This window comes from Microcaecilia unicolor, chromosome 4 (assembly GCF_901765095.1).
Source record: "Microcaecilia unicolor chromosome 4, aMicUni1.1, whole genome shotgun sequence".
Lineage (NCBI taxonomy): Eukaryota > Metazoa > Chordata > Amphibia > Gymnophiona > Siphonopidae > Microcaecilia > Microcaecilia unicolor.
The window spans coordinates 263,823,096-263,843,920 of record NC_044034.1 but is presented as its reverse complement, the minus strand read 5'-3'; the positions used below and the strand labels follow the sequence as shown (position 1 = coordinate 263,843,920).

The window sequence follows — 20,825 nt, the reverse complement described above, 5'->3', positions numbered from 1 at the left end:
GAGCGGCCATTGGAGCACCAGAATGAGGCTTGGACCATAGAGAGAAGCTATTGGAGCACCAAAATGAGGCTTGGAATACATTGAGGCCATTGGAGCAACAGAATGAGGCTTGAAAGTTGGCACACACTGAGAGACTGCGGCCCTGGAATACACTGAAAGAAACTATTGGAGCACCAGAAAGAAGCTTTGGAATTCATAGAAGAGGCGACTGGAGCACCAGACTGAGGCTTGGAACGATAGTGACTGGCACGCAAAATAAAAGAAAAACCCGCACACAGCACAAGAAAGAAGTCCAAAAACCTGCAGCCATAAAAAGTTTCCCGTAGTGAGTAAGTATTCAAAATTAGTCAGGTTTGGCTGGAACAGGCATATGCTGTAGCATTAATTGCCAAGTCCGAAGTGGCGTGGCTTTCGAGGCTGTGGCCTTATTGTTTTGATACGCATGCGTGAGAAGATGGCTACCTTTGCTTCAGTCTTTGGTAGCTGTAGTTGCTGCATAATAATAATTATAATAGTATCATTTTGCTAGTAAGATCGCGACACTTCATCTGCTTATAAGGCTTTGGAACAGAATGGAGAAGTTGGTGGAGCTAGGGCTCTGGAGAAAATTGCGTGTTGCAGAAGAGTCTTAGTGGAAAGGGCGCGAGAGGGGAGGGCCGCGCTGCTCCGCTACAACTGCGGGTAGGAGCGGAGACGATGATGTCTCAGAAAGCATCGTGCGGAGGATGGGGCACTGTGAGGCGGAAATGCATGTTACAATATTTTAGCACATCATGGATGATGTGTTCTTGAATTAATGTTAAAAGTGGTTTACCCCATTCCATTGGTTGCAATCTAAAGGATAGTTTTGTAGAGGGAAACTCTGAGATGTGGTTCTAAAGAGACGTTTGGAGGGTGGTATGATAAAAAGCCTGTCGAGGAAAAGGGAATAGAGGGGTCTATGGGAGAGAGAGAACCATTGAAGAAGTGTATGGAGGAGGAATAATGTTATCACAAGGTGTAGGGGAAATGAGTGGGTTTATAGAAAGGTATGGGGAAGAAGGGTAATATAGTACGTGCATGGGGGGGGGGGGGGGTCTCCATTTAGGTACCCCAAAGATGCATGATGAGAGCTCGTTTTGTAACAGTACCTGGGTAATCTTTTATCAATGTGCCTTACATTTATTTGCCTGAAGTTACACCAGCCATAGGCCTGGTTTAACTACAGGTGCCTAAATATTTGGCAGCAATGTATTCTGTAAGTTTCACACATAAGTGGGAGCCTTATCCATGTGCGTGCCCCTTGCTTTTACACACAATGCTGCTTACGCATGCCATTACAGAATAGCGAATAGGCACCCTGCTAGCACATTCACAGGAAAATGTGTACGTACACATGTAAGTGCTAATATTTTGTAAATTAAGATGCAGGGAGTGCGCAAAGGATATAGAATTGACCATCATGAGGCTAGGGTCCACGTAAACCCTTTATCCGCGGGAGACTTGGGTGGAAGGAATTGTCAGGCACTTGGTATTGGGGAAGTTAAAATAAAGGATGTAAAGGAGGGTGGAAAAAATAGTGTTAGAAAGATAAGGGGAGAGGTTATGGAGATATGGGAAGGGGAGGGAAGTGGTGTGAAGCGCTTGTGTATGGGGGGATACAGTTATGAGATTAATGGGGGACAGGGTAAAAACAGATCCTTTGGATATAGTGTGTGGCACCTTTAAATTCAGAAGATCCGGCTTGTACCCAGTCTGTTGTATCCCCCAGATCCACTGTTGCGTCAGTGTTAAAACAGGAGGATCCAGCTTTTAACCATTTGACTGCATCACTGGGTCCTTTTCCCCGGCCAGATCCTGTGCTACCGCTGCCTCAGCTGGTTCTCTTTTGCCCCGGTATGTTGGAATTTTAATTGTATCTTGTGGTTCTGTCCCAACCTGCCAGGAGCTGTTCAGAACACTTATATTGTATCCCACTATATACCTTAATACACACCTCAATTCATACAACAAGAAATTTTATTTTTGAATTTTTTAAAAGTATTTAAATGGCCTCAGCGATGTCCATTGCCATCCAAAATTATCATAATGGCAATGTTACACGACATCCATCATCTTCATAAGCCCACTTAAGTTGCTCTTTAATTATTATTTAAAAAAGTATTATTAATATAATGTTAATTTAGCTTCTTTGTCTTAGATGTTCATTTCTTCTAACTCAGGGGGGCAATGCCCGACATATGTTTCGCCCGAGACCGAGCTGTCTCAAGGACCACCCCCTAAGAATTTTTAGCGCCAGCTGTGCCCTGAAAAAAATTTCTTGTTGTATGAATTGAGGTGTGTATTAAGGTATATAGTGGGATACAATATAAGTGTTTTGGACTATTAGTTTGTATCCAAAAGAAAAAAAGATTTGCCGATTGTATGAGTGGAGCTGTTCAGAGGCAGGCTGAGACAGGATCTGGAGGAGACCTCTGTATCTATTAATCTGAAGGAAAATAAAAAATTCCAACATTCTGGGGCAGAGCAGGGACCTGCCAAGGCAGTAGCAGCAGAGGATCTGGGAATGTGACTCACTGGGTAAAAGCTGAATCCTCCAGTTTTAGACAGAGGCAATGGTGGATCTGCGGTCCTCTGGATTTAAGGATTAGACACTAACCCCTGGATTCCGTATAGCACAACTTAAGTTGCATGCGCAAATCTGGTCATATTCTGGATTTGCGCACACAACTTAGTTAACAAACTAATAAGAGCCGATAATTGCCAATTAAGCAATTATTGACACTAATTGGCATTAATTAGAATTTATGCGCACAACTGTTTAAGCACATTCTGTAATGTGATGCACGTAAATTCTAAGTCGCAGAGTTGAAAGGGGGGCATGGAATGGGCAGGTTATGGGTGTTTATAAAATCTATGTGCATTGTTATAGAATACACCCGGTCCATGCCTAATTTATGCGTCTGCAGTTACACCAAGTTTTACTTGACTTATTTGCTCATGACTAAATTTAGTCATACGGACGGTAGTTTGGCGTATTCTATACCATGTGGAAATTTAGGCTTTTATAAAAATACACCTAAATTTAAGCGCCCTATATAGGATCTAGTCCTAAATCCAGAGGATCTGTTTTTACCCAGGCCCGTGAATAGGGTAAGAAATGTGTTATGCATGGAGAAGCAAGTTGTGTAAAAGATTTTGGGGGAGAGGAGTAGCAGGAGTTTAAGTATCTTTATGCTGATGACTCCCAGATCTACCTCTCCACACCAGAAATTTCAGCACGAAGCAAGGCCCAAGTCTGCCTGCTTGTCTGATATTGCTGCCTGGATGTCTCGCCACCATCTGAGCTTCTTCTTTCCCCATAAACCCACCTCTCATCTTCCTACACTTTCTATTTCTGTGGATAGCACACTCATCCTTCCTGTCTTGTCAGCTCGTAACTTTGGCATAATCTTTGACACTCTCTCTTTCTTTGCACATATCCAACAGACTGCTAAAACCAGTCATTTCTTTCTCTATAACATCGCCAAACTTCGTCCTTTCCTTTCTGAAACTCTTATCCACACGCTTATCACCTGACGCTTAGATTACTGCAACTTGCTTCTCACAGGTCTCCCACTAAACCACCTCTCCCCTTCAATCTGTTCAAAATTCTGCTGCACGATTTATATTCTGCTAGTGTTGCTACACTCATGTTAGCCCTCTTCTCAAGTTTTTTCATTTGGTCCCTACCCATTTCTGTATGCAGTTCAGACTCCTCTTATTGACTCACTAGTGCATTCATCCTTAGTATCTCTTCGCACACCCCTCCTCAGGAACTCCGTCGTATGTCTCTCTTATTTGTACCCTTGTCCTCCACAGCCAACTCCAGACTCCATGCCTTTTATCTTGCTGCACCATATGTGTGGAATAGACTTCCTGAGTCAGTATGTCAAGCACCAACTCTGGCCATATTCAAATTTAGGCTAAAAGTGCACCTTTTTGAGGCTTCTTTTAATTCCTAACTCCTATTCACTTATTCAGGACCCATGTCTGTTTTAATCATTCCCATAATAAGTAATTCCCCAATCCCTTATTTGTACTGTTTGTCTCAAATAGATTGTAAACTTTGTTGAGAGAGGGACTGTCTCATATGTGTAGCGCTGTAGAAATAGTAGTAATAGCAGTAACAGAGGGTCATAACAAAGAGAGGTGCATGGGTTGTCAGTAATCTAGGAGGTGGAATGGTTGACAGATTTCAAGTGATGAAATAGTAGCTTGCAAAAGTTTTCATGTTTGTACATTTTCCACATTCTGCTGTGTAAAAAAAAAATACAATTCAGAAGGCATTAGATATGTTTCAGTGATCTATATTAATCCGCATAGAGGAACTCCTAATATTTATAGAGATAGAGGTTTCAATAATGGTGAAAGAAAGCCAGGAGTGTTTAATGGGAGAACAGAGTAAAGGATGCAAAGTTTCCCCATCAACTTCAAAGCAGCTTGTAGCTGCTAGGAAAAAACACAAATTGAAGTGTCTATTTCCTTGTCCTCAAGCAGAGTCCTCAAGCAGGGGGAGATAGAGAGCACTGCAAAACCATAGTGCCTCATGGCCAGCTAGCTCCATCTGCCTCTTCAGTATTCTCTATCTCCCCAGCAGGGTGGACGCAGCTTATTCAGGTCCTTAAAAAAAAAAAATCTGCCTGGGGTGGCTCCTGTGCTTTGGCCAGTGGTAGCAGGGGTGTTGGGGGCTATTGCAGCTCCACTTTGAAGGCACATAGGTTCGCCCTTTCCCTGCCTTACCTGGCCCCCGATGTGGATGTAGATACATAGGTTTGCCCTGTCCCTGTCTTTTCCCGCACTCTCCTTTGTGGATGCAGGCACATTGGTTAGTCCTTTCCCTGCCTTTCCCACTCTACTGATCCTCCGGAGTTGGAAATTTGCCTCTATTGCCGTTGCCTCTAACTTTCCTCACAGCGTAAAAAAAAAAAAAAAAAAGTCGCATGGCGCTGAGATTCCAGAAAAGAGGCTTTCTTCCTGAAGCTCTGTGGACTTGGTCTGGTGAGGTAAGAGCGTTTTGTAGCTCCTCCGGGTAGGGCTCGCAATCGGGACGTTTTTGGTGCGAATCCGCCGTTTTCGGTGATGGCTGCAGAGGTTGTTAAGCGCTCTTCCCATTGTAGCAAGTGCAGATCCGCAGCAGGGCCCTGTAAATCGTGCTCTTCAGACGTCAGGGCCGGCACGAGCATGGTGAGTGATGTTTCTTCCCGCTCAGTGGAGCTGGCAGTGGGCGCCATTTTGGACACGCCGCATGGCGCGACCCCCGCAGAAGCGGAGGGGTTTGAAACTGGAGGGGAGCCTTGTGTGGAGGCTAACAGGGGAGCTTCTATCCCTGGACTGGAACCGGGAGGCCAGGGTGAGTCCTTCTCCCCTGAGTTTGTGTTGCTGCTGCATAAAGCATTCATGTTAAAAAGAGCGCTCCCGCAGGGGTCTCATTCTGCCCTGCTAACTGTTCCCTCTCCAGTGGAGCCCGGCCTCGGATTGCAGTCAGGTGCGTTTTCCCCTGACAGTTGGCCGCAAGACAAGCGCAGAAGGGTTAATTCCCCTTCAGAGAGTGGCGCACCCCTTCTTCCCCCCCCCCCTCCCCGTGTTTGGGATGTGAGGATTCTGAGGGGTCTGGCAGGCCCTCGTGGTCTGAAGAGCCAGAGGAAGGTGCAGGATTGCCACCGGATCCAGATGATCCTTCCGCAGTGAGGATTTTCTACCGCGACGAGCTACCAGCGCTTATTTCTGATGCCTTGCAGGTCCTTTCTATTGAAGATCCTGGGAGTGGCGAAACCTCCTCTGGTAATCTGAGGATGGCAAGTACTAAGAAGCCTGCTCGAGCCTTTCCTTTGCATGACTCCATCCAAGAGCTTATTTCGGCTCAATGGGCTGATCCCGAGGGACCTTTGAAAGTCGCCAGGGCAATGGGGCAATTATACCTTCTAAGTGAGGAGCAGTTGGTGCGCCTAGCACTGCCTAAAGTGGATGCCCTAGTCATGGCTGTGACAAAGAGGACTACCCTCCCAGTTGAAGGAGTCGTTGCCCTGAAGGACATGCAGGACCGACGCCTGGAATCAGCTCTGAAACGGTCCTTTGAAATTTCAGGCCTATCCTTACGGGCGTCTGCATGCAGCTGCTATGCTGCCCGAGCCTGCCTCACTTGGTTGCAACAGGCAGTGGAACAGCCCGGGGATGGAGCGGAGCCCCTTACTGAGGTGGCACCGCGGATGGAGTCGGCCTTGTCTTTCTTGGCTGACGCCCTTTATGATCTCGTCAGAGCTTTGGCTAAACAGATGGCTGTGGCAGTGGCGGCTTTCCACCTTCTATGGCTACGGCATCGGGCGGTTGACATGGCCTCTAAGCAAAGGTTGGTGAAGTTGCCCTTTCAAGGCCTTCTATTTGGTGAGGAGTTGGAGAAAATTGTTAAAGGCCTGGGGATGCTAAACCTCAGCGCTTACCCGAGGATAGGCCGAGGCCTCTCTCCAAGGGTCAGGCGGTTCCCTCCTCTTACAGACTTTGCTTCCGTGAAGCTGGAAGGTACCGCCCGGGGCGTTCTGCTGGGTTCACTTCTCGTGCCCGCTTTCAGCAGAGGAACTCCTTTCATTCGGACAAGCGTTCCGCAGCGACCGGCTCAAGGCCTGGAGTTCAAGGGTGACCCTCTCAATGATGGTGCGCTGGCCCTCTCCTCGATTCCTGCAATAGGAGGATGGCTTTCCCTCTTTCTCGAGGACTGGGTCAAGATTTCCTCAGATCAGTGGGTTTTGGACCTGATCAGAGATGGCTACAGAATAGAATTCAATGCCCCGGTGAGAGACGTGTTTGTGAAGTCCTGATGCGGTTCTGCCGTCAAACGGGCGGCGGTAGAGGCGTCCTTGCAAGGCTTGATTCACCTAGGGGCAGTGTCCCCGGTGCCTCCCGCCAAACACAGCTCCAGCCGTTACTCCATTTACTTTGTGGTGCCGCGAAAAGGCGGGTCTTTTCGGCCTATCCTCGACTTAAAAGAAGTCAACAAGTCTCTAAGAGTGCGGCATTTTCACATGGAAACTTTGCACTCTGTCATTGCAGCGGTACAGCCAGGAGAGTTTCTCGCGTCTTTGGACCTGAAAGAAGCTTACTTGCACATTCCTATTTGGCCCCCGCACCAAAGATTTCTTCGGTTTGCGGTGATGAGAAAACATTTCCAGTTTCGGGCCTTGCCTTTTGGCCTCACCACAGCTCCCCGAACCTTTTCCAAGGTAATGGTGGTAGTAGCTGCTTTTCTCAGGTGAGAGGGTATTCGGGTTCACCCATACCTAGACGACTGGCTCATCAGAGCGGACTCGACAGAGGAGAGTCATCAGGTAACAGCCAGAGTGGTCTCAGTGCTTCAAACTCTGGGCTGGGTTGTCAATATGGCCAAAAGTCACCTGACCCCCTCAATCTCTAGAATATTTGGGGGACCGGTTTGACACAGCTTCGGGGTTTGTTTTTCTTCTCGAGCAAAGGCAGTGCAAGCTTCAGAACCAGGTCCGTCTGCTGCTGAGGATGCCTTGCCCCCGGGCTTGGGACATTGTCCAGCTGTTAGGGTCGATGACGGCCACCTTGGAAGTGGTGCCCTGGGCGAGAGCGCACATGAGACCTCTGTAGTGCTCCCTGCTTCAATGATGGTCTCCAATTTCTCAGGATTATCAGTGCAGACTCACGTGGCTCCCTGCGGCCCGGCTCAGTATGGAGTGGTGGCTCTCAGACAGCATGCTGTGGCCAGGAATGCTGCTAGCGCTCCCTGATTGGTGCCTGGTGGTAACAGATGCCAGCCTGAAGGGCTGGGGTGCACATTGCCGGGGAAGGCATGCCCAGGGTCTCTGGACACCCGAGGAGTCGGAATGGTCCATCAATCGCTTGGAATTGAAAGTGATTTTCCAGGCTCTTCTGGCTTTTCACTCGACCCTGGAAGGATTGGGTGTCGGAGTTCTGTCGGACAACACGACAGCAGTGGCCTACATAAATCGACAAGGTGGCACTCAGTGCAGAGTGCAGGCCGCACAGATTTGCCACTGGGCCAAGCTACATCTGCAGTTTCTGTCAGCAGCTCACATTGCAGGTCAGAGCAACATGCAAGCCGATTAAGCAGGCATCATATTGACCCGGCGGAGTGGGAACTGGCAGACGAAGTGTTTCTTCAGATCTGTGCCAAGTGGGGGACGCCCGTAGCGGATCTTATGGCCTCAAGTGCAAATGCCAAAGTCATGTGCTTTTACAGCAGACGGAGAGATCCTCGCTCGGCAGGGTTGGATACCTTTGCTCAACCCTGGCCTCAGGGCCTCCTGTATGTGTTCCCTCCGTGGCCCTTGATAGGGCGAGTACTCTTGCGGATTCGGCTACATCAAGGAGAGGTGGTTCTCATTGCCCCGGATTGGCCCAGGAGGCCGTGGTATGCGGACCTCCGGCAGATGCTGGTAGAGGCTCCCCTTCCTTTGCCTCTGGTACCGAATCTGTTGTCACAGGGACCGGTGACCATGGAGGACGCCTGCCGCTTTGGTCTTACGGCATGGCTATTGAGAGGGCGCAATTGAGAGACAAGGGTTATTCCAGTAAAGTCATTTCTACTCTCCTACAGGCCCGCAAGCGTTCCATTTCCGTGGCTTATGCCAGGATTTGGCACCAATTTGAGGCTTGGTGTGCTGCTAAAGCGATTACACCTATGCGGGCTTCTGTCTCGCCGATACATGACTTTTTGCAGGATGGTTTACAAAAAGGCCTTGCCTATAATTCCCTGCATGTTCAAGTGGCAGCCTTAGCATGTTTTCGAGGGAAGGTCGCTGGCCTCTCCCTGGCTGCTTATCCGGATGTGGCACGGTTTCTTAGAGGGGTGCCTCGGCTCCGTCCTCCCGTGCGGGCTCCGTGTCCGGCCTGGAACCTGGGGTTAGTTTTAAAGGCCCTTCAGTGTTCGCCCTTCAAGCCGCTAAGGCGAGCTTCAGAGAAGCTTTTTGGTGGCCATTACTTCGGCAAAACGGGTGTCTGAGCTCCAGGGGCTGTCCTGTCGAGACCCTTTTCTGCAATTCTCAGAGTCCGGAGTTATGGTACGTACGGTGCCTTCCTTCCTGCCTAAGGTGGTTTCAGCGTTTCACCTAAACCAGCCTATTTTCCTGCTTTCCTTTTCCAGAGAGGAGTTTCCGGAAGCCTTTAGGCAATTGCACCTCCTAGATGTGCGAAGGGCTCTGTCGCAGTATCTGCGCATGTAAAATGTTTTTAGGACCTCTGATCATCTTTTTGTCCTGTTATCAGGTCCGCGCAGAGGGTCTCCAGCGTCTAAAGCCTCTATAGCCCGTTGGCTCAAGGAAGCTATTTTTTTCAGCCTATCTGCTGTCTGGCCGGCCTCCGCCTGAAGCCTTCAAGGCACATTCCACAAGAGCGATTTCCTCTTCTTGGGCTGAAACTGGAGCACTCTCTCTTCAAGAGATATGCAGTGCAGCGACATGGGCTTCTAAGCTCTCTTTTGCCCCACATTACTGGCTGGATGTGGCTGCCAGGAGAGACGTGCATTTTGGAGCACAAGTGCTGGCGCGTGTTGTGGCTTGTTCCCACCCTATTTAGGGATTGCTTTGTTACATCCCATACGTAATGGCTTCATCTGCTTGATGACAAGGAAGGGAAAATTAGGTTCTTACCATGATAATTTTCTTTCCTTTAGTCATAGCAGATGAAGCCATGAGCCCTCCCTGTATGATTGTCTGTATTGCAGTGATTCTGATTTTAGGTGCTGTTCTTGTTTCCTGAAGTTATATTCCTTCCTTAGGGAGTCGGAAAACAGTCTTCAGGATTCTTGTTACAGTTATAGGAGGATGAGTTCATTCCCTCCAGTTCATGTTTTGGGAGGATGAGTTTATTCCCTCCAGGAGGATGCAAGTATTCCCTCCGTTTATACAAAGTGGAGGACGAGTTTATTCCCTCTAGGAGGATGAGTTCATTCCCTCCTTTTTTGGAGTTTATGCCCTTGTTAAGGGGCCATCGTTCGCTGTGAGGAAAGTTCACGTTATTCCCATTGCGGTTTGCCATACTGCTTTGGAAGCTTCAAATACTGAAGAGGCAATGGAGCTAGCTGGCCATGAGGCACTGTGAAAAATTGAGTGCTCTCTATCTCCCCCTGCTGGTTGATGGACACAACCCCTACGTAATGGCTTCATTTGCTATGATTAAAGGAAAGAAAATTATCATGGTAAGAACCTAATTTTCCCTTATGTTTTTCATTTATCTAATTCTGGTCTCAAAACCACATCAGTTCATTGTCATGTTACAGCCATAGCACTGTACCATGACAAGCTGGATGATAAACCTGTTTCTCTCCATCCCTTGGTGTATCAATTTTTGAGAAGGCTCCTGTACGAGCGACCATCTCTTTAGAGGCCAGCAACCACTTTCTATTTATAACCTCATTTCCATTTTGGAGGTCATTTTGTTTTAAATATCGGATAGAAAGTGCCTTGGAAATGTTTTACACATTTCCACATTTTTTCAGATTCTGCTGTCTAAAAAAAACCAAAACATTTCAAAATACTTTTAAGTAGGTTGTGTTTCACTGAAGAAAAACTATATGATGTGCCACATAGCATTTGCAAAGAAACACTTAGGATATGCTGCATGCACGGAAAAGAACTTAATTTTGATCTGAAGAGACCAAAGTGGAGCCTTTTGGTCTAAATATTAACAGGCAGATGATCAAAAGCCCCGCGCTGCTCCAAACAGCGCTCTAAAATAGCGCTGGAAAAGCGCGGGGCACTATTAGACCTATGATCAGAGATAATGCATGCAAAGTTAAGCAGCGCAATTATCTCTGATTATGGGGTAGAAGTGTGGGAGAATTGTGCCTGAGAATGGATCCTAAGGAGCTTAGCCGAGATTGGGTGCCAGAGCCGGTGGTGAGAGACGGGACTGGTGGTTGGGAGGTGGGGATGGTGCTGGGCAGACTTATACGGTCTGTGCCAGAACTGGTGGTGGGACGCGGGGCTGGTGGTTGGGAGGCAGGGATAGTGATGGGCAGACTTATACGGTCTGTGCCCTGAAAAGGACAGGTACAAATCAAGGTAAGGTACACACAAAAAGTAGCACATGTGAGTTTATCTTGTTGGGCAGACTGGATGGACCGTGCAGGTCTTTTTCTGCCGTCATCTACTATGTTATCCCTTGGTGTATCAATTTTTGAGAAGGCTCCTGTACGAGCGACCATCTCTTTAGAGGCCAGCAACCACTTTGGACCCGAGCATTGTTCTTGCCCATCTCTTAGAACCCCCGTTTGAACCTCTCAGTCAAGCTACTCTTTAGCATCTTACCTGGAAAACTATTTTTCTTAATGGAGTTACGTCAGCTAGATGTGTTAGTAAACTCGAATGTTTGCTATACCTTACTTTTGTGTAGTTCATGCAGAACAAGATTATTCTGTACACACTTCTTAAATTCCTTCCAAAGATGGTCTCAGTTTTTAAAATCGACCAATGCTAGATATGGACAGATTTCGGGTCTCAAATTAAACATGACTAAGTCATCAGCCATGGAGGTAGTTCATGGAGGCCGCCATGGTTGGAAAACTAAATTCCCCCTTACTTGGGAAAAACATTTTATTAAGTACTTGGGAGTGCGCATACCAGTAAATTTGTCGCAGCTATATGAGCTCAATATACAAAAGCTACTTACTGACACAAAGTTGAGCTTGCAAGCTTGGAGTGCACTCCCAGTGTCTCTGTTAGGGAGGATAGCATTGTTCAATATGATCATAGCCCCCAGATGGATTTATTTTTTTCAAACTCTCCCACTGTATTTGAGAAGGGGGGAGGAGCAGATCTTGAACCGGCAATTACAAAAATTTCTCTGGAAGGGAAAAAAGGCTCGTCTCCCTATCACCTCCTTAAGCGTACCAGTGGAATAAGGAGGGTTGGGGCTCTTAAGTCTACGTTTCCTTAATATTGCTAGTGGAATGAGACATATAAACGACTGGTATAGGAATACCAATGATTACTCTAACACGTCTCTAGAGATGAGCCATTTACCGGGATTGCATTTAGCAACTACTTACACAATGCAGGTGTACCCATACCATATACTTTAAAACACTCTGAGATTATGAAAACTGCTAAAGCAGTGTGGGGGATGGGTGTGCCGGTTACATCACTTTAATGCAAAAGTAACACCGTATCTACAAATATGTGATAATTATACTTTTGTACCGGGACAAATGTACTCTGTATTTAGGAGGTGGAAAAAAAAAAGGAATAGTGTATTTGTTGCAGGTGGTGAATAGAGAGGGACATATTCGAGCATTTTCAGACTTGCAGGATGAATATGCATTACCGGATAGTGACAAATTTTATTATGGACAGTTAAGCCACTATTGGGCTCATTTTCAAAGCACTTAGCCTTCCAAAGTTCCATAGGTTTCTATGGAACTTTGAAAGGCTAAGTGCTTTGAAAATATGTCTCATGTCTCCTCACTACCATGGACGTTGTTGACAGAAGATGTGCAGGAAGAACTTTCATCAGCCTTTACATTGGAATCGCAACAAAAGGTGCCGATGTCGTACCACCACAGGCATATACGGGATACAGCCCCAGAGCTGGAATATCATAGATTGGCACACCTGTGGACTGTAGACTTGCAGAAAACAATCACGGAGCAGCAGCTGAAATCTCATATTCTGCAGATAAGACGAATCACAGACTTTGCGGTCCACTGGGAACTACAATACAAGATGGCTCTGCGCTTGCACATACCACCGAAACGGGCATTCTATATGGGATTATCTCCCTGGGGAGAATGTACAAAATGTGGCGCGCCTGGAGCTACTTTGGGCCATATGTTCTGGGCTTGTGTTGGCATTCAGAACTTTTGGAAACAGATCATAACCCGTGTTGCCAAAATGGTGGCGACAGTCGTGGCACTATGACTCATTATTGCTCTTTGGGCACCCAAAATTGGGGGTGAAGCCAAAAAAAGGATATACTGCATTTGTACTACGAGCAATAATTATTGGTAAGCAAGTGATCCTGGCGGAGTGGCTGTCATACCAGTACCCCACATGGCAGCAGTGGCATACACGTATGGTGTTTCTGATGCGCATGTCTGTAAAAGACTTTGAGTCAAAAGTTGGTGAGAAGTTTCAACAGAGATGGAGCCCGTTCTGGGACACAATGACTTCTGCAGCACGTAGCCATATACTGAATTATTGACTGACTTTGCTTGAGGGCATGAGGGAAGGGTTAGAAGCGGGAGGGAAGGGGGGAGGTAGGGGCTTACATAGGAACAAGAGGTAAATAAGTTCAAACATTCAATAAGTGCTGAAAGTAGTTCTCTGTTGTTGGAAGAAATAATAAGGGGAAGAGAGGGTAGTAATGATTTAAACCAAAAATTTTTTTTGATGAAAGTGAAACTATTGGAAACTTGCTAAATGTATATATGGACATATATGTATGCCGTTGATGTCAGCAATGATTTCAGTTAATAAAAAAATAGTTAAACATAAAATCGACCAATCCATTGTCTCTCATCCATTTTTCCTAAGCCATATAATTCAGTGGTGCCAGCATCTTAAGTGCACCATTTCTAGATGGATAGCAGATTGCATCTATTTCTGTTACTCTAGGTCTGCTGCCTTCTGCAGGATTAGTCACAGCACACTACCTGATAGTAAAAGCAGCCTCTGTCAGTCACCTTAGATCTGCCTCTATTGCAGAAATTTGTAGAGCAGCTACTTGATCTTCAGTTTGTACGTTCAACAGGCATTACTTCCTTAAATGCTTTCTGGTATTTCAGGTTTACTTGGTTAATTTTTTTGATCATTTATTGGAGGGAAAGGAATCTTAATGATTGATTGTGAGCCACCAGCCTCTGCCTGCTTGATTTACTGGTTTGTGGTTCTCTGTGGCGATTTCGTGGCTCTTTATCAGCTACTTGGCTGAAGGCCCTTTGCGTTTTTCAGAATCCAGCTAAGAGAATAGCATCCTGGATTACTGGACGCCCATCCCCACGTTTCCCTTGCTTCTTCACTCCTTGCCAGGTTCTTTTAAATATCTTGGGGTTATAATTGATTACGATTCTCCCACACAACCCAGATATCTTTTGTTGTTAAGAACTGCTTTCATAGCCTTTGGCAGTTTTGCTCCCTTCACCTCTACCTTGATAATAGTGCACTGATTTTATGCTTTTCATCAACACCTGGCCCAATTACTGTCACATCTATAGAGGTGCATGTTCCTCAGAGATCAAACATCTTCAATCAGTTTAGAACACTGCTATCCGTCTTCTTTGTCATGCATGGAGGTTCACCTATGTCACCCTGCTACGTTTCCAACACTACTGGCTCCCTGTACGGTTTCATATTCACTTTAAGATCTTTGCCTGACTCGTAAGGTTCTCTGGAGTGACACTTCTCATTAGCTGTATTGTGCAGTCCTCTTCTATACTTCAGTGCATTCACTATGTTGTTTGCATGATTTTCGTATCTTGCGCAGACCTCGAGTCAGGCAGTGTGCCTTCCTTTTCACCGCACGTTTTCTGTGGGATACACTTTCCATTCCTTTGAGATCTGAGATTTCATATCAGATATTTAGAGCAGCACTCAAGATGCATGTTTTTTTTTTTTTGCCTGCTTTTTCTGAATCTCAGACCTAGTTGGAAGAAGGGGAGGTTCACCTTCCTGACATGTCCTATCATGCCTATCTGCTCAGTCCACCTCCATCTTGATCTTTTCATCCTTTACTTGCATCTTTTCTGTTAATTAATGGTGTTCCATTTCTGTGTTCTAATTTTGTTTTCCTTTGAAAACTGCTTTGTTACTTTTTTGTGAACTGTGGTATATCAAACGTGAATAAGCACAAACATATTTGTTTTAAGTCTAATTGGGTTATAGGAAGGTGACCTTAAAGCTCCATATCAAATGGAACATGCTGAGCTAGTCCCGGCTTTACTCCCATTCTGTCTTTGGCTGTGTGGTTTGTTTTTTTTCAGTAACTTGCAGCGTTGTAGAAATCTGTGAGTACAAGTATATGGTTGCAATGGGAGTAAATCAGGACACTTCAGTTTGTCCCTTTTGAAATGGAGCTGTAATACTACTGTACCATAAGTAATCATTTTAATTAATGAAGAATGATATATTTCAAGAATGGTCCTATGTGATTATTTTGTTATTAAAGTATGCATATTTTTCTGTGTTACAGGAATTCAGAACTTTGCGGTATAGAAGAGAGACAGTGTGCTGCCGATTTCTTTTGACTGGGTGAAGATGGAAGTTATCCAAAAGTTGCATGAAACTTCAAAGCCATTAGAATGCACTCACTGTAGTTTCAGAGGCAGCGATTATGAAAATGTTCAAATACACATGGGCACCATCCACCCAGAATTCTGTGATGACATGGACATGGCTGGCTTAGGAAATCTTATCTTTTATCAAAAAAGTGCAAAGCTATTTCATTGTTACAAGTGTTTCTTTACCAGCAAGATATTTTGCAATGTATATTATCATATAGTAGCCCGTCATACAGTACCAGAAAAATTGGAGGAGAATGAGAAAAATGATTTTGAAGCAGGTTCAGGGTCCAAGAAGATTAGAAACTCTGACATGGAGCATTCTACAAAGACAAGTGAAGATGAAAAGTCTATGGATGATAATGAAGAAGATGAAGAGAAACCAAGCATAACTGAGAAACATGAAGAAGAAAAATCCAAATCTTGGCAAGATAAAAAGGAAATAATAAGCCAAGACAGTATTTCTACTTTCAATAGCAGTATTGAAAAGAATGATGGAGATTCACTGTTTGCAAAGGACAGCAAATTGAACAGTAATCAGAGACAGTTAGAATTTGAATCCAGTGATGGCAGCTGTCATTCAGAGAACAAAGAAAATGGCGGTCATTCAGAGAGCAAAGAAGATGACGGTCATTCAGAGAGCAAAGAAGCTGACGGTACTCCTCAATCAAAAAATGCAGTTGGGTTTTCACAAGATATGCCTTCTCAATTAAGCAGTATGATAGAGCTTTCAGAAGACAAACCATGTACAGTAGAGACAAAACATGTGTCAGAGCCATCTAATGGAGATACTCGAGGTCTCACAAAAAATGTACCGGTATTCTCAGATGTCGATGAGATGGTTTCTGGCACATCTTTTGATGGAGCATTTTCAGATAATGAAGAATCTCCTGCTATATCAAAAGATATGTCAGACTTTTCCGATAAAGAAATACCTACTGAATCAAAAGATGTACCAGAGTTTTCAGATGAAGAAATTACTTCTGTAACAAAAGATGTACCAGAGTTTTCAGATGAAGAAATTACTTCTGTAACAAATGATGTACCAGAGTTTTCAGATGAACAAGCCCCTTCTGTATCAAAAGATGTGCAGGAATATTCAGATGTTGGAGAGACTCATGTTTCATCAAAAGACCTGCCAGAATATATGGAGGAGGGGGATACTCCTGCTTCATCAAAAGACCTGCCAGAATATTTGGAGGAGGGGGATACTCCTGTTTCATCAAAAGACCTGCCAGAATATTTGGAGGAGGGGGATACTCCTGTTTCATCAAAAGACCTGCTAGAATATTTGGAGGAGGGGGATACTCCTGTTTCATCAACAGACCTACCAGAATATTTGGAGCAGGGGGATACTCTTGTTTCATCAAAAGACCTGCCAGAATATTTGGCGGAGGAGGATACTCTTGTCTCATCAAAAGACCTGCCAGAATATTTGGAGGAGGGGGATACTCCTGTTTCATCAAAAGACCTGCTAGAATATTTGGAGGAGGGGGATATTCCTGTTTCATCAAAAGACCTGCCAGAATATTTGGAGGAGGGGGATACTCCTGGTTCATCAAAAGACCTACCAGAATATTTGGAGGCGGAGGATACTCCTGTTCCCTCTAAAGACCTGCCAGAGTACTCAGAGGAGGAAAACACCCCTGTTCCTTCTAAAGACCTGCTGGAATATACAGAAGAAGAGGACATTCATTCTTCCCCTAAAGAACCACAAGAATATTCAAAAGAGGAGGACACTCCTTCTTTCTCTAAAGACCTGCCAAACTATTCAGAGGAAGCTCCTGCTCCCTGTAAAGACCTGCCAAACTATTCAGAGGAAGCTCCTGCTCCCTGTAAAGACCCACCAGAGTATTCAGAAGAGGAAGACCCTGCTCTGGCTAAAGACCTGCCAGAATATTCAGATGATGAAGAGACTTCTGTGCCATCAAAAGACAACACAGAGTTTTTAGAAGACGAAAATAATCTTGTCCAGTCAAAGGACAACATGAAGCTTTCAGAAGAGGAAGAGGATCTTGAACCTTCAAAAGATGATATGGAATTTTCAGAATACAAAAAGACTTGTGCTCAATCAAAAGACAACATGGAGTTCTCAGAAAATGAGGAGGATCTCAGGCCTTCAAAAGATAACTTGGAGCTTTCTGAATACAAAGAAACTCCTGTACAATCAAAGGATGTTATGGAGTTTTCAGAAGACGAAGAAACTCCTGCTCAGTCAAAATACACTATGGAGTTTTCAGAAGACGAAGAAACTCCTGCTCAGTCAAAATACACAATGGAGTTTTCAGAAGACGAAGAAACTCCTGCTCAGTCAAAATACACAATGGAGTTTTCAGAAGACGAAGAAACTCCTGCTCAGTCAAAACACACAATGGAGTTTTCAGAAGACGAGGAAACTCCTGCTCAGTCAAAACACACAATGGAGTTTTCAGAAGACGAGGAAACTCCTGCTCAGTCAAAACACACAATGGAGTTTTCAGAAGACGAGGAAACTCCTGCTCAGTCAAAACACACAATGGAGTTTTCAGAAGACGAGGAAACTCCTGCTCAGTCAAAATACACAATGGAGTTTTCAGAAGACGAGGAAACTCCTGCTCTTTCAAAAGATATAATGGAGTTTTCTGATGGTAAGGAGAATTCTGCCCAGTCAAAAGAGATATCAGATTTTTCAGATGATACAAGCTGTACTCAATTAAAAGGCAAACTGCAATTGTCAGAAGATAAGACTCCATGTTCCAAAAGCATATCAGAAGTATCAAGTCCTGATGTAACACCTACTAGATCAAAAGATTTTCTTGAGTTTTCAGAAGATGAAGCTACGCCTTCTAGGTCAAGGGATGTAACTGAGTTTTCAGAAGATGAAGATACTGCTCAAGCAGAAGATCAAGTGGGAACCTCCGAAGATAATTTACCCTCTAGTCAATCAAAAGATGTACCTGAGATTTCAGAAGATAAAATAAGCAAGGAAGAGGATCTGTTAAAGTACTTGCGGCGTGGTAAAGGAAAATATTATTGTAAAATGTGTGACATTCGTGCTATGAAAAAAGGTGCTGTTGTGCATCATTTAGTTAACAAACATAATATCCCCAGCCCATATCAATGTAACGAATGTGGAAAGAATTTTGTTTTGGAAAACATTCTTAAACTCCACCTTGCTGCTCATACTAAAGATGTGTTTAAATGTGATTGTTGTGGTTTTCAGTCAAATCATCCCAGAGGTTTTAAGAAACACCAAACCCACTGTATGAATCAACACAAGGAAGAAGCAACTAAAAGCCCATATCAATGTAACGAATGTGGAAAGAATTTTGCTTTGGAAAACATTCTTAAACTCCACCTTGCTGCTCATACTAAAGATGTGTTTAAATGTGATGATTGTGGTTTTCAGTCAAATCATCCCAGAGGTTTTAAGAAACACCAAACCCACTGTATGAATCAACACAAGGAAGAAGCAACTAAAAGCCCATATCAATGTAACGAATGTGGAAAGAATTTTGCTTTGGAAAACATTCTTAAACTCCACCTTGCTGCTCATACTAAAGGTGTGTTTAAATGTGATCGTTGTGGTTTTCAGTCAAATCATCCCAGAGGTTTTAAGAAACACCAAACCCACTGTATGAATCAACACAAGGAAGAAGCAACTAAAAGCCCGTATCAATGTAACGAATGTGGAAAGAATTTTGCTTTGGAAAACATTCTTAAACTCCACCTTGCTGCTCATACTAAAGGTGTGTTTAAATGTGATCGTTGTGGTTTTCAGTCAAATCATCCCAGAGGTTTTAAGAAACACCAAACCCACTGTATGAATCAACACAAGGAAGAAGCAACTAAAAGCCCGTATCAATGTAACGAATGTGGAAAGAATTTTGCTTTGGAAAACATTCTTAAACTCCACCTTGCTGCTCATACTAAAGGTGTGTTTAAATGTGATCGTTGTGGTTTTCTGTCAAATCATCCCAGAGGTTTTAAGAAACATCAAACCCACTGTATGAATCGACACAGTGAAGAAGCAACTAAAAAGCTTTTAGACTTCCAAGAACACACTGAGGAACAAAATTGAAACAAATAAAAGTGACATTAATTAGCTGTGATGCATTGGTGTGTTATTTTGAACTTATAAAATGCTAAGCTTTGAAGATTTTTTTCTAGGAACATGTTTAGTTTTTTCCAATATGACGACAGTGTAGAGGATATCGCAAGGTTCAGAGTTTTAGAAATCCAAGATGTAGAGTAAGATTTTGAATAGCAAGCGCTAGCAGGAAGCTGCAGAAGATTTTTGTTGCAGTTTTCTGGTAGTTTCTTTAAACAAGTTTCTTGTCTGAAATATCTTTATTACAGAGTTGTTGTTTTTTTTTTTTTGTTACATTTGTACCCCGTTAGATTCACCCAGTCTGTTCCTGAGTAGGTTAGCGGAAGGAGGGAAGGAAAGATTAGAAAGGCTTTGCAGTTTTTCTTCTTGATTGTTCACCTTCATGAAAAAGATGATTTTGATCCTGAACTAGTGCACGCAGTAGCCATTGTACTAAACATTTGTCTCATAGACACAAGATAGGTAAAATGCTTTAGTACATATGTCCCACAATCTGAAACTTCTAGGAAAAAAAGCTGCAATAATATATGAGCAGTTACAAGGAAAACTACAGGAAGTGAAGAAATCATGTTTTTTTTTTGTTTTTTAGATTCATGTTGCTTTGTTATTTGTTCCTAAGTATGAAGTACATAAAAAGTGAAAATCATTAGCAAATTGCTGTGTATTCTGTATTCCTTTTTTTTTTTTTTTTTTTTTTAATATTGTATTCTTTGTCTCAGCAATTTTTCTGTTGCTTTCTGATTTCTACGTCAGACAGAACTAGTGTTTGCTAGACAACACATCATCAATCTTCATTTATAAATACCTGGGCTATTTCCATTTGTTATTCTTTAACTTTCCCAGCATCAGTTATTGTAGTAACAATCCTTGGCAAGGGACAGCAACCTGAAGTCCCTTTAAGAACTTTATATGAATAAACCCTAATTTTGGCCTGTTGGTGCCACACTCCAGACCAGATTCAAGCAGGAAATAGCAAGGGGTAAAAACATCCTCCTAGTCCAATATGACCTATCAAGCGCATTCGATATGGTCGACCACCACATACTACTGAGAATCCTTGACAAGATAGGAATTACAGGAAAAGTACTCTCCTGGATCAAGGGATTTCTGACATCCAGAACATACCAAGTCAAATCAAACTCAGATATTTATCTATCTCCACCTTGGAAAGCAGAATGTGGAGTACCACAATGATCACCGCTCTCACCTATATTATTCAACTTAATGATGACACCACTGGCTAAATCTCTATCCAAACAAGGCCTGAATCCATTTCTCTACGCAGGTGACATCACCATCTATATTCCCTTCAAACAACCCTACAGAAATCAAGGAAATAATAAACAGCATGAACATCATGGAATCCTGGGCATCGGCATTCAAGTTAAAACTCAATAGAGATAAAACCCAATGTCTCATTCTCTCGTCCCAATACAATAATGTTCCCCCCTCGGCAATTAATGC

At 44.0% G+C, this 20,825-nt stretch overlaps 1 protein-coding gene across 1 annotated transcript; it reads left to right on the top strand.

The window, feature by feature from the left end:
* Positions 1 to 116: 116 nt before the first annotated feature.
* On the top strand, positions 117 to 19,355 carry LOC115469140 (chromosome alignment-maintaining phosphoprotein 1-like). The gene is made up of 3 exons (XM_030201483.1): positions 117 to 329; positions 15,184 to 19,066; positions 19,253 to 19,355. Exons 2-3 carry the CDS (start codon positions 15,249 to 15,251, stop codon positions 19,329 to 19,331), a joined length of 3,897 nt encoding a protein of 1,298 aa, XP_030057343.1. The 5' UTR covers positions 117 to 329; positions 15,184 to 15,248; the 3' UTR covers positions 19,332 to 19,355.
* The last annotated feature ends 1,470 nt before the right edge of the window (positions 19,356 to 20,825 follow it).

Bases quoted from the DNA above. Each gene is read 5' to 3' on its own strand.
- LOC115469140 (XM_030201483.1), top strand. From the start codon at position 15,249: ATGGAAGTTATCCAAAAGTTGCATGAAACTTCAAAGCCATTAGAATGC. The intron at 19,067-19,252 runs CCACTGTATGAA...GAAACATCAAAC, and splicing joins GGTTTTAAGAAACACCAAAC to CCACTGTATGAATCGACACA.